This window comes from Crocuta crocuta, unplaced genomic scaffold, assembly GCF_008692635.1.
Source record: "Crocuta crocuta isolate KB4526 unplaced genomic scaffold, BGI_CrCroc_1.0 scaffold77, whole genome shotgun sequence".
Lineage (NCBI taxonomy): Eukaryota > Metazoa > Chordata > Mammalia > Carnivora > Hyaenidae > Crocuta > Crocuta crocuta.
The window spans coordinates 3325182-3337596 of NW_027532172.1; the positions used below are offsets into that span (position 1 = coordinate 3325182).

General features: G+C 46.6%; 1 protein-coding gene across 3 annotated transcripts in view; it reads left to right on the plus strand.

Annotated features, from left to right (window-relative positions):
• The window catches only part of LARS2 (leucyl-tRNA synthetase 2, mitochondrial), a 236287-nt gene that overhangs the window by 106460 nt on the left and 117412 nt on the right, over nucleotides 1–12415 (plus strand). For all 3 annotated transcript variants that reach the window (XM_077776920.1, XM_077776921.1, XM_077776922.1), the window contains 2 exons: nucleotides 8096–8187; nucleotides 10639–10699. In XM_077776920.1, the coding sequence (XP_077633046.1) occupies nucleotides 8096–8187; nucleotides 10639–10699 (153 nt within the window). The remainder of the gene's footprint in view (nucleotides 1–8095; nucleotides 8188–10638; nucleotides 10700–12415) is intronic.

Below are 12415 nucleotides of genomic sequence, written 5' to 3' on the forward strand. Positions count from 1 at the left end.
CAATAAACATTTCCAGCAGAGAAGTCCAGAGAGCATTATCGCAGGTATCCAGACCCACTGTCCTGATAGAAGATGCCACCATTTAATCATAGTAGCCTCAGCTCCTTTTTTTTTTTCATTTTTATGTTGACAGATAAGAATTGTCTCTCTCCACAACTGGGTTCCAATTCCAAGTCACTGTTCAGGAGTTAGTGTATATCTTTTATCTTCATGTATTCATGCTTTCACTCTATGGTTTAAGGATACATACACACTTATATGTAGTATTATTTTTTTTAATGTTTTATTTATTTTTTTTTGAGAGAGAGAGACAGCATGAGCAGGGGAGGGTCAGAGAGAGAGGGAGTCACAGATTCCAAAGACAGGCTCCAGGCTCTGAGCTAGCTGTCAGCACAGAGCCTGATGCGGGGCTCGAACTCATGAACTGTGAGATCATGACCTGAGCTGAAGTCGGACGCTTAACCGACTGAGCCACCCAGGCGCCCCTATTATGTTTTTAATTTTACATAAAAGATATCTTAATATTCTGTATATTTTCCTCTATCTCTAGGGTAATTTCATCCATTATAAGTGCTGTGTAATTATGACAATAGTTAATTATCCATTTTCGCATGGATAGAGTTTTAGGTTGTTTCAAATTTTTGCTCCAGTGAAGATCCTTGTACCTGACCAGTTAGCCTGTGGGAGAGGTGGCCTTCCTGGCTACATCTTTCTCTTCTTTTTTTTTGTAAGTTTATTTATTTTTAAGAGAGAGAGAGAGAATGAGCAGAGGAGGGGCAGAGAGAGAGGGGGACAGAGTATCCGAAGCAGGCCACTGACCTGACAGCACAGAGCCTGATGTGGGACTTAACTCACAGACCATGAGATCATGACCGGCACTGAAGTTGGGAGTTTAACCAACTGAGCTTCCCAGGCGCCCTGCATTACTACCATCTTTCTGCGTCACTTTCCCAACTGTCAAGGCCAGTGACGAATGACGTTTTAGTCTGTGCTAATTTGTCATATGGGAAATCTTATTTTGTTTTTAATTTACATTTTCCAGAGTACTGCCTCAGTGAAGTGGAGTTATTTTCATATGTTTATTGTATTTAATTTTTTTCTTCTCTGAATGGTTTGCTTGCATTATTTGCCAAGTTCCTCTTGGGTTGTTTGTCTTTTTCCTGTTGCTCTGTAGAATTCTTTATACAGTCTGGATTATTGATTCGTTGTTGGTTAAACGCAGTGCAAGTGTGTTCTCCCAGTCTGTGGTTTGTCTTTGATTCTGTGAGCCTGGCCAGACCACAGATTGTAATTTGGGTGTGAGAATGGGTGAGAACGATGATTGGGAAAGTTCAAGGTTGCTTTTACTTTGGTTTCCTCCTATAGTAGCAAGTAGGTAGTGCATAAAGGAGAGAAATGAGAAGGTGCCCTCCCCTCCCCGCCATTGCTCTCCCTCGTTCAGGTAGATGGGCCTGAAAGCCATGGTGATCACCTTTCTCTTGGGGAAAGCTAATGTCACAAAGAGCTGACCGGGCATGGGCACCCGGGCCCAGGTGGGACGTGGACTTTGTAAATGGAGAGACAGGTGGTTTGGGGGTGAGGCGTTGATCAGGAATCGGGGCATTGGTCAATCCAGTGGTGACACTACCCTTCCCACCTCACAGATTTGTGGCAGGGTTCCTGTGAGGTGATCGTGAGAAGGACGGTAACGCAGTTTCCTAGTGTAGCCCAGTTAATAGTAGCGGTAATGTTATCCTGACGTTTGGATGTTTAGGCAGGGGCCTTCCGAAGCCAGGGAAGAACCAGAAGAGACGTGCTGCCAATCAGCTTCTTCTTAAACTCATAAAATGTTTGATGACACATTTTAAAGCTTTGCACAGACGGTGATTCTGTTGTGTTCTCATATGTTGTACGGATTGGAAAAGAAAATGACCCTCCTCCCGCCCCGGCTGGTCTCCCTGGGACCCTCTGGGCCGGAAGCAGCGTGATGAAGGCACCAGGATACCTGGTTCCCCTCGCAGGGCTGGCCTTGGACTCCTTTGTCTCAGGCCAGAAGCCTCCGGGCACTGGCCGGGTTTTCTGCTGGGGCCTCTCTGCTGTTTGCTGTGGGGGAGGAGGGCAGGGGAGGCCCTCTGACTGGCAGCTGCCCGATTAGAACATGATGCCCCTTGAGCACGAGGCGGCAGGCGGAGTTGTGAGCAAGTGCCCGATTCTCCGTGTTCCCCTGGTTTTCAGTCTGGTCCGCAAGTGGCTACGAGGGGCAGAGCGTGGCATTCGTTTTCAGGTTTCCGCATCAGTGTAGCTCCTAAAGAAGCACAGCGTGGATTTCCAGGGCTTGTCTGCGCCCGTGTCATTTGGAGGGAAGAATGAATGGCTGGTCTGGTGTCTCGATTAAGAAACGGGCTGAGTTATCCGCTTGTGGCATCTCCCCGCCTTCCCCGGGAGGCCTGCCCCGGGCCTCGGTACGGTTGTATGGGTTTCCTTCTCTGAAGTAGCCGCTTGGTTTTGCTCCACAGGTGTGTGATATTGGGGGGCGATTAACACTTGCTAAACAACATTAAATGGTATCTTTCTTCATCTCTTGGAAATAAAGTGTTACATCTGTGCCAGAGAAACCATGACAGTCTCTGAAAATAGCAATTTTTTTGAGCAGTGGTAACCATGGTTGCTCTCAATTAGAAGCTGGATCGGTTTCAAGTATAAAGTTTTGTTTCATGATGAAAAGGCCAGAAAGCTGGTCATTCCCCGGGGATTGTAGTAACGACTGTGCTAATTCACCACTGGGGAGACAGGCCACCGGCTGCCCCGGCTTCCTTCCGTTCCACCTTGAAAAGTTTTGTCCCCTCTGTTTGCTCCTACTTCCCGTGTTGGAGGAAGAACTGGTCCTTTGCCTGTTCTTTTCTTCTTCTTCTTCTTCTTCAAAAATGTATTTTTTTTTAAGTTTTTTTTTAATGTTTTATTTATTTCTAGGAGAGAGAGAGAGACAGCATGAGCAAGAGAGGGTCAGAGAGAGAGGGAGTCACAGACTGAAATAGGCTCCAGGCTCTGAGCTGGCAGTCAGCACAGAGCCCGACGCGGGGCTCGAACCCACGAACCGCGAGATCATGACCTAAGCGAAAGTCGGACGCTTAACCGACTGAGCCACCCAGGCGCCCCTTCAAAAATGTATTTTTAAATTATACATACAATTCCGTATTTCCACCCCCTTTACAAAGAAGAAATACAGGGGCACCTGGGTGGCTCAGTCGGTTAAGCGTCTGACTTTAGCTCAGGTCATAATCTCACAGCTTGTGGGTTTAAGCCCTGTGTTGGGCTCTGTGCTGACAGCTCAGATTGGAATTCTTTCTCTCCTCTCTCTCTGCCCCTTCGGCTCGCACTCTATCTCAAAAATAAATAAACTTAAATTTTTTTTTAAATAAATAAACCAAGTTATAGTGATGGAAAGGAATAGGAATTTCAGAACCAAAAAGGAGAGTTAGAAGCCTCCCGGTGAATGTTTTGGATAGTCTTGGCGATAGGAAACCGCAGGTGAGGAAGCGGGCATCTCATACCTAGAACGGAGGTGTTTGATGCGGGTGATGATTAAGAGACCAGGAGGCAGAGGAGGCTGGCAAAGGAGTCACCTGACATGGTGTTTTTTACATAGATGGGCTGCACTTGGCCCCTGGGTCTCTGGAAACTGGGTAGAGGAGCGATGGGACCCTTCCCTCTTCCGTGGGAAGCTGGCTCACGGAACCTTTATGCCAGCGATCGGCCCATGGTGGAGAGAACTGTTCTGACTTCGAGATGCAGAAAGGCTCCCCCACAGTCTGTACTCTAGGCAGGCGTTCGCTTTCTGTCAGGCTTTGGTGAGAATGAAATATTAAGAAGCTTTAAGATTGTCTAACTTTATTTTCATAGACAGCTTGGGTAACATGTGGGCTAAGACTCTCTTTTCATGCTAATTTCATCTCAAAACAAAAATAGAAAAATATTACGTAAATCCAGACTGGTTTTTGTGACTGTCTCTGTATTGACTTTATTTAAAAATACGGACAGCATCTAGCAGAGTGTTAATAGGCAGGAGTGTTGAACCAGTGCCATTTTGGCAGTTCCAACCCAGAAACCAAGTGGTAATTACGTTCCTCCTTCCCGTGGAACAGTTACACAACAGCTCCATTTTCCTGCCAGTGAGGCAGCCCCAGGGGAATTGAAGCACAGCTGAAAGCTGCACTCCTGCGTCGTCCGTAGAAGTACTGTGGAACTTTCTAGTAATCCAGCATTGAGCCCCAAAATGAGACTTCTCTCTCTCTCTTTTTCTCTCTCTCTTTCTTTTCTTTTCTTTTCTTTTCTTTTCTTTTCTTTTCTTTCTCTTTCCTTTCTTTCTTTTCTTTCATTCTTTCTCTTTCTTTCTTTCTTTCTTTCTTTCTTTCTTTCTTTCTTTCTTTCTTTCTTTCTTTCTTTCTTTCTTTCTTTCATTTCCTTCTTTCCTCCCTCCCTTCCCTTTCTCTCTTCTTTCTTTTTAAAAATTAAAGGAAAAGAGAGAAAAGGCTGTGATGCTTAACAGTTGTTACAAGGGAATGTTTTTCATCTGTGGATTAAGCAATGCTAAAGAGAGAGCTATATCCTCAAGGGTGTGTGTTTTACTTAGGATTCTTGGCTACCACAGATGGATGGCAAGCCAGCTCAGACCGGCTTGAGCCAAAAAGGGGCTCGTGTGTTTTTACAGATCCTGACCTATCTCACAGAGTCAAAGGGAAGTGTTGCAGGAACAGGCCCATGGGGATCAGGACGAGGTCCTTGAAGCATGCCTGTGTCCCCAGGCTCGGTGCATGTACCAGCTGTGTTGTCTGTGGCGGAGACATCGCCACCAGGTGGGCCCATGTCCTTGTTCCTCTGGGCCTAGGGGAAAGGAGGGTGCCATTGCCCTCCCGGTCTCTGTTGCCCCTGCTCCCTGCAGGCCACAGACAGGCCCAGAGAAGGGTTCAGGCACGTGTAACCAGAGGGACTGATTTTGCGACTGGCAGCCCCCGGCTGGACTGTGTGAAGTTGGAGGAGGAGCAGTTTCCAGAAGGGGAGGACGCTGTTGGGAAGGATGCAGCATTTTGGGGCCGCCACATTTAGCAAGAGGATGGGAGACCTCGGGTCTGAAAGATCAACTGGATGGGGCTGTGTCTGGCCGGGTTCCTAAAACTTCATAGAACAGACACTCCTGGGAGAATGTTAAGATGTCAGAAGCCACACACATGTGCACACATGCACACACACACACACATACACGCTTACGTATTTTGTACAGATGTCCATGATGTGTCAAATGAAAAAAAAATGCAGGTTCTAAAATAGCGTAAAACAGGTTCTGTTTCCAAAAAGCATAAGCCAGCCAGCCCCTGTATCCGTGTACACATATTTGTATGTCCGTGCTTGAGTGAGAAAGATGTGGAGGGACCCGGAGAGGCTGGTGTTCTCAGGCACGTCAGAGCTGAGAAGGGAGGTTGGGACCAGAGGGAGAGGGTCAGCCTTGCTTTTATGTATCACGTGTCATATTGTGTCACTTGCTACAATAAGCTCGTATTACGCTTGTGCTTTGGGAAACATCCAGTTAAGGAGGAAGAAAGGGCCCGGGTCAGACGGAACTCTGGAGGGGTGTGGACAGAGGCGCTGAAGGTGGGGTGGCTTGGAAGTCACGTCCTCTCAGGCTGGAAGTCCCGGGCTTCCGTGTGGGACCCGCAGACCAGCCTCCCCCCGAGCAATCGCAGGCTGAGGTGCCCACAGTCCTGCTCATTCCCCAAGCCGGTATCTCTTCCAGAAGGCATGTGTGAGTGGGTCCAACTCACCGCAAGCCCTGAGGTGGCCAGTCGACGGGGTGGGTGTCCTTGCCCAGGGTGGTTGGGGGCAGGGCCCGGGAGGCTGCCCTCTCGTGGACTAGCCCATGACTCCCCTGCTTTGGCCAGCTTGTAGGAAGGGGCAGGCTGCTTTCAAGCGAAGCACCTCATATGAGCCATTGACTTTGAAGAAAGAATTTTCCTTTTCTGGGAAAGCAGGCCAAACGGTTGAATGGCCCTTTGAACCTCATGGTCTGTTCGGTTTGGTTAAGGATTTCTAATGCCTGACACCAGCATTATGCAAACTTGTCACAAGTAACCCACGCTCAGGAGTGCACAGGGCTGGGGACGGGGGTGAGGTCAAGGCGTCTCCCCACCTGGTGTCAGATAGCGATCGTGATGATTGGACAGAGAGACAGGCTGAAGTCTTGATGGGGGATCCAGCACTGGGCAGTGCTGTGGGTGCTGAAGAGCAGGTGGCAGATGGCAGGTGGCCGGCGCTGCCGTTTGTGGGGCACCCATCTTGTGTGCCCCATGCTGGGTGCCCCCCCTGACGTGGCATGTTGTCCTCAGCAATGCAAGGTGGCTGCTTCTAGTCACGAGTGGAGTACGTACAGTACCTTGGGTCCCAGTGCCCATAAACGGCAGGCTGGGGTTTGGGGCTTCCCCCGCTGACCACACAGCCTCCTGAAGAGTGAGCCTTTATAGCCAGAGGGGTTTGAGCAGCTCAGATTTTGGGTGCGTGGTCTCCGGCTTTAGGTGGAATGATCCCAGCAGACTCCTAAAACCCATTTAAAAAGTAATGTGCTCTCAGAATGGTGACTTTAACGCAAGTGGCTTCGCTCCTTGGAAGGGGCACGCCCATTCTCTTCCTGCTCCCTGTTATGTGGGGCCCCGGGGAGAACGGATCTGGAGGCTGGGAGGGGAGATGAGTCCAGTTTGGGACACTTCAAATCATAGGTGCCTAAGGCCCCAAGGCAGAGATGGCCATGGGTGACATTCATGTGCACTTCAGAGAGTTCTTGTGCCAGGCAGAAAGATGGAAGAGAATTCCAGGTGCACGGCGGGAAAGAAAGAAGAGCGAAAAAAAAAACCCATAAATGATATGATCCCGATCTCTGAAAATTGGATGTACATTTTTTAAACTTAACTGGTTGTGTATGACTATATGGTAGAATTACAAGTGAGTTTTGTTTTCTTCTGAGTATTTTTCTCTGTGTACCCAATTATTTATAGCGAATATGCATTACTTCAAATGTCAGAGGGATACTTTTTTTTTTTTGTATAAAAGAAAACCAGACCTCTTTCTTTGGTGGAAAATGTCCTGTTTTGATGTGCACGCGTGATGAGGTAGTGCCCGTAAATGCCTCTGTATATTGGTCACTATCCCAAGGAAGTGTGTGTGAACAGAAGGCCAGGTTGTCTGTGTGATTAAAACAAGGCCGGTATGTGCTTCCAGCCGCGGTTCCCACTCACAGCATGTAAGTCAGCTTGACGACCTTGGCATTGAAGCCACCAGTCGAGGTGTAACTGGGTGTCCATTTCCAGAAATGGATGCCTTACTGGCCCATCCTGGCTTAAGGCAATTAATTGCTTCTGGTGTGATCTAGCACGGCTGCTCACTCTCGCCGGGCCACAGTTGCTTAAACTGTCAAATTAAAGGGGGCGGGGGTAGAGGACCTTTCTTGCCTAGGTCCTAGGTGAGGACCTAGAGCCCTTTCTGAGCTCTAAGATTTTAGGCTTCCCTGCTCTTCAGAGAATGGGGACATCTTCTAGGAAGTGACTCATAGTGGCTGTTGCAGCCTTGAGAAGTGGCTAGTGCAACGGAGGAACTGAATTTTTGATTTTAGTTAATTTGAGTTTACATTTATACAACCGTGTGTGGATAGTGGCCGCCATATTGGACAGCACAGCTCCTTAATTGGAAGAGACAAATATGAGGTGAGCATTTTAAATGCCTGTATGTTTTTATAGGTATATATATTTGAAATCACAGGAAACTCTAGTTTCAGGAAAACAGCTTGGTTTCATGATAGACAATACAGACAAGAAGAAGAAGGAAGTAAAGAGTAGTCACGGAAAATAGTCCACTCAGAGAAAACTGCTGTTGGCACCACGGCATATAACCTTCTAAATTCTCTTCCTCTGTATACATCATAGGAGCCAGCTGGCTTTCAGAAGCATCATTTGGAATCATCCAGAAATGGACATGACATGTTAGTAGGAGAGAAGGCCTGTTTATTGCCCAGAAGACAGTGCTGGTAGAGATTTTAGCAGGCGGCCATGACTGATGTTTCTCTTCTGGGTGCTAGGTCATCAACCCCATGGGATGGGATGCGTTCGGACTGCCTGCCGAAAATGCAGCGATCGAGAGGAATCTACATCCAGAAAGTTGGACGCAAAGGTATGTATTTATAGGTGTATCTGAACACATTTAGAAACCTCAAGAACATGTTCTAATCTGTGCATGAGAAACAGAGAACAAAGCAAACAAAACATTGCGGTCTGCCAGGCGATAAACAGAATCGTGTATGTTGGTGTTTGGCTTTAGCAAGCTGTGTTCTTCTCTAAGAAATGACCTAGAAGGCTTTAGGTATTCATTTATGTGTTCCCTTTGATGCTTTGTTGTTTGCAAAGTTATTCTTCCTTTGAGGATTTGCATTTGGAAGGAAGAAGGAGAGGGTTGCATTTGTTATATTTTTGCATCTTCTTGACCAGTGCTAGCTATATCCCAATCCCACAGTGTCATTTTCTCTGAAAATTCTGTTAATTTTTGCCTTTGCCCTTCTAGAGCAAGAGGAACTTAGACATTCAGGGTGGAAATATATGGCCAGTATATTTTGGGCGTGGCTTTCTCCAAGAGGGACACACTCCCAGTTCCACCTGTGCCTCACGCTTCCACATACATGTGCGCCAGCAGTGCCCACCCCTCGTGCCAGAACCCAGTTGAGTTCTGGGCTCTCTCCATGAGCCTCTTTCACAAAGATTGGGCCCTTCCCTACCCTACGCCCCAAGAGATGTAGAAGGGCAGCTCAAGGGCCTGTCCCCATTGTCTTTCACCTCCCTTTGCTTTATCTTGCCCAAGGCTACATTGTAAAAGCATCCACTGAACCTTTTCTTCCCCTCTTTTTTCTCCTAACCCCCAGTTCCCACTTTTCCAGTTATGGTTGATTCTAGATTAAATGGGAATGATGAAAAAAGGAAGAAAAGATAATTAAATAAAGTGGATCAAATATGGTACAAAATTGATGTAAACTAGACCAATAATTGTTAAATTATGATCCATGGGCCAAATTTGGCCCTACCTAATTTTGTAAGTAAAGTTTTATTGGAACACAGCCATACCCATTTGCTTACATATTGCCCATGGCTGCTTTCATGATACAGGGGCAGAGTTGAGTAGTTGTGACAGACCGTATGGCTCACAAAGCTGAAAGCATTTACCATCTGGCCCTTGACAGAAGAAGTTTGCCAACCCCTCCACTAGAAAACAGCAGTTAAGAAGATGGCTCCTGGGGGCGCCTGGGTGGCTCAGTCGATTAAGCATCTGACTCTTGATCTCAGCTCAGGTAATGGTCTCTCAGTTCATGGGATTAAGCCCCATGTTGGGCTCTGTGCTGACAGCGCAGAGCCTGCTTAGGATTCGTTTTCCTCCTCTCTGTGCCCCTTCCCCACTCATATTCTCTCTCTCTCTCTCTCTCTCTCTCTCTCTTTTTCTTTCTCTCTCTCTCCCTTTCTCTCTGCCTCTCTCAAAAACTAAACTGTAAACAAAGAAAAGAATATGGCCCCTGAATCAGGCCACCTCGGTGCAAATCCTGTGTTTCCTTCTTGTTAGCTAATCACCTTGAGGAAATTACTTAGCATCTCTGTGTCTCAGTTTATTTCTCTGTAGGAGAGGGATAGTCTAGCCCCTACCTCATCTGAACGGATAATGATGAAGCGCTTAGTCAGTCAGCTGCTTTAACAAAAACACCATAGTCTGGGCGGCTTATACACAGCAGACATTTGTTTCTTATAGTTGTAGAGGCTGGGAAGTCCAAGACCAAGGTGCCTGCAGACGTGGTGTCTAGTGAGGGGGAGGTTCACAGATGGCTGTCTTCTCTCTGTGTCCCCACATGGCAGCAGGGGCAAGGAAGCTCTCTGGGGTCTCTTTCATAAGGCACTGATCCCATTCAGGAGGGCTCTGCCCACAAGACCTAATCTCCTTCCACAGGCCTCACTTCCAAAGACCATCACCTTGGTTAGGTTTCAACATATGAACTTGAGGGGTGGAGGGCACCAACACTGTCCATAGTAAGCACTCTTCTGCAAAGTGTCTAGCACAAAATAAAATAAGCTGTTGCTGGCCAAGCAGAGATCACCTAGAGAAAAGGGAAAAATGACGTCTTACCTCATTTCCTATTATATGAAAGTTGATTAATTCACTTCTCTCCCTCTATCCCAGTTTTTGGACAGTTTTAGATTTTAGGTTTTGACTGAGAAGCAAGCTCTAAACCAGGTTTCTTTTGGATTCCCACACTTTGTACATCAGGGGCCTTCTCTTCAGTCGATTTTAAACTCATTTAAATATTTTTTTAATGTTTATGTACTTTGGGGGGGTGCAAAGAGAGAGGAGGACAGAGGATCTGAAACATGCTCTTTGCTGAGAGCAGAGCCCAATGCGGAGCTCAAACTCACAGACTGAAATCATGACCTGAGTCGAAGTCAGATGCTTGATGGACTGAGCCACCTAGGCGTCCCTGGAAACCCTTTTGAATAACCTAGATTTCTGGAGTTTCCCTTCACGTTCTCAAGGTGTGGTTTGCTTGTGGCTTTCCCCCTTCTGAAAACCAAACCCTCTTGCTTTGTTTGACAGTAATATTAAACACATGAGGAAGCAGCTTGATCGGCTGGGCCTGTGTTTCAGCTGGGATAGGGTAAGTCCGCCCTTTCTCCTGGAAGGTTCTTGTTTTCACGATGGTCCTGGTGGTACAGGGGACGATGGACACTCACCTTGTGCTCCTCCTCTTTGGGTTGGGAGAAGGCGAGGGAAGGAGGGAAGGATTAGCACCCCACAAATAATAAAAAGGATTCCCAGAGGATAATCTGCCTACAAACAAGTCATTTCTGTGGGATTAAGCTAAGAGAGTTAACTTCTTATTTAAGGCCACAGCCGGCAAGAATTTATGTGTCGAAAGCCTTACAGAAGGATTTTTCCTCTTCTCTGCAATAGTTGAAAAAGACTATTGGATTCTATGTAAACATGATAAACTGTCAACCCATCTGGGTTTTTTTGGGTGATTAGGTGTTGATTAACCATTTATTTACCTCTGTTCCAAGTTTGAAATCAAGTAGGCTGTAACAATCCGTCACAAATAGCATATTGGTGTAAAAGGTTTTTGAACTATTAAACTGATAGAGAATTCTAGACGTGGGAGGAGCTCATGAAGACCACCTGGGTGTTAGGAACACTCAGGTAACTGGGAACTGAGGCCTTCAATGATTTGCCCAACGCCCACCCCTTAGACACTGATGGTCTGTTAGGTAAGAAGTGTTGACTCCTGCCTGTCCCTTCACAAGGGGCCCTTCCAGTGTCACCGTCCCTCTCAGCAGATTATTTGTTCCACAAAATGACTGAGGTTTTCATTGCTGGGCCTGTCAAGTTCAAGTTCACACCCTCTTCTTCATGAGAAGCACCTGGAACAAACCTGAATGCAGGTTTGTTTTCCCTTTTCCTCCTCCCTCAACGATTTCTTAAATAATTGAGATTCCCTGGGTACAGTGAAAAAAATAAAAAGTCGAACACATTTGAACAGTCCTTTTTTTTGGGGGGGTAGATTTAAATAAGGTCATGAACTGAATCAAGCTCTAATTGTACCTTTCGTGCCATTTTTACCACTGGTTTGCAAGGTCACCAGTGTTTCTCATTAGGTGGAGGTGTGAAAAAGTCCTGGTGAGTGGGTCACAGTGTTCCGACTGCCAGCAGGGAGTTGTTGATGGAGAATGAAATGCAGTCTCATGCAGAGAGGACTGAGTCCTGCCCAGAGCTCTCTAGAGATGAGATTCTAGATTCCCTGGGGGCAGAGATGGACTTGTTAACCCTCTAGTCCTACACAGGAACATAGGCCGTACATGGTTCCAGATCATAGTGGGTTATTTTCTTGATTGTCGTAGAAAGTGAGAAAAATACAGAGGAGTCTAAAGAACATAAGTCAGTGTGGCTGATTTAACATCCTGGTATGGTTCCTGCGTCTTTTATTCTGGAATCGTAAACATCCATGTAATTTACTTTCGCAAAGTCAAATTCATAATGCATATTTTTATCTTGCCTTTTTTTTAACCTACTATTCATGAACATTTTCCCATTTTATGAAATATTCTTAGAAAAAGTGACTTAAAATTTTTTTCTTAATGTTTATTCATTTTTGAGAGAGAGACAGAGTGTTAGCAGGGGAGAGGCAGAGAGAGAGGGAGACACAGAATCTGAAGCAGGCTCCAGTCTCTGAGGTAGCAGCACAGAGCCTGACATGGGGCTCGAACTCATGAAACATGAGATCATGACCTGAGCTCAAGTTGGATGCTTAACCGACTGAGCCACCCAGGCGCCCCAAAAAAGTGGCTTTTTATAGTGGTGCAGTTTCCCGTCTTAGGGC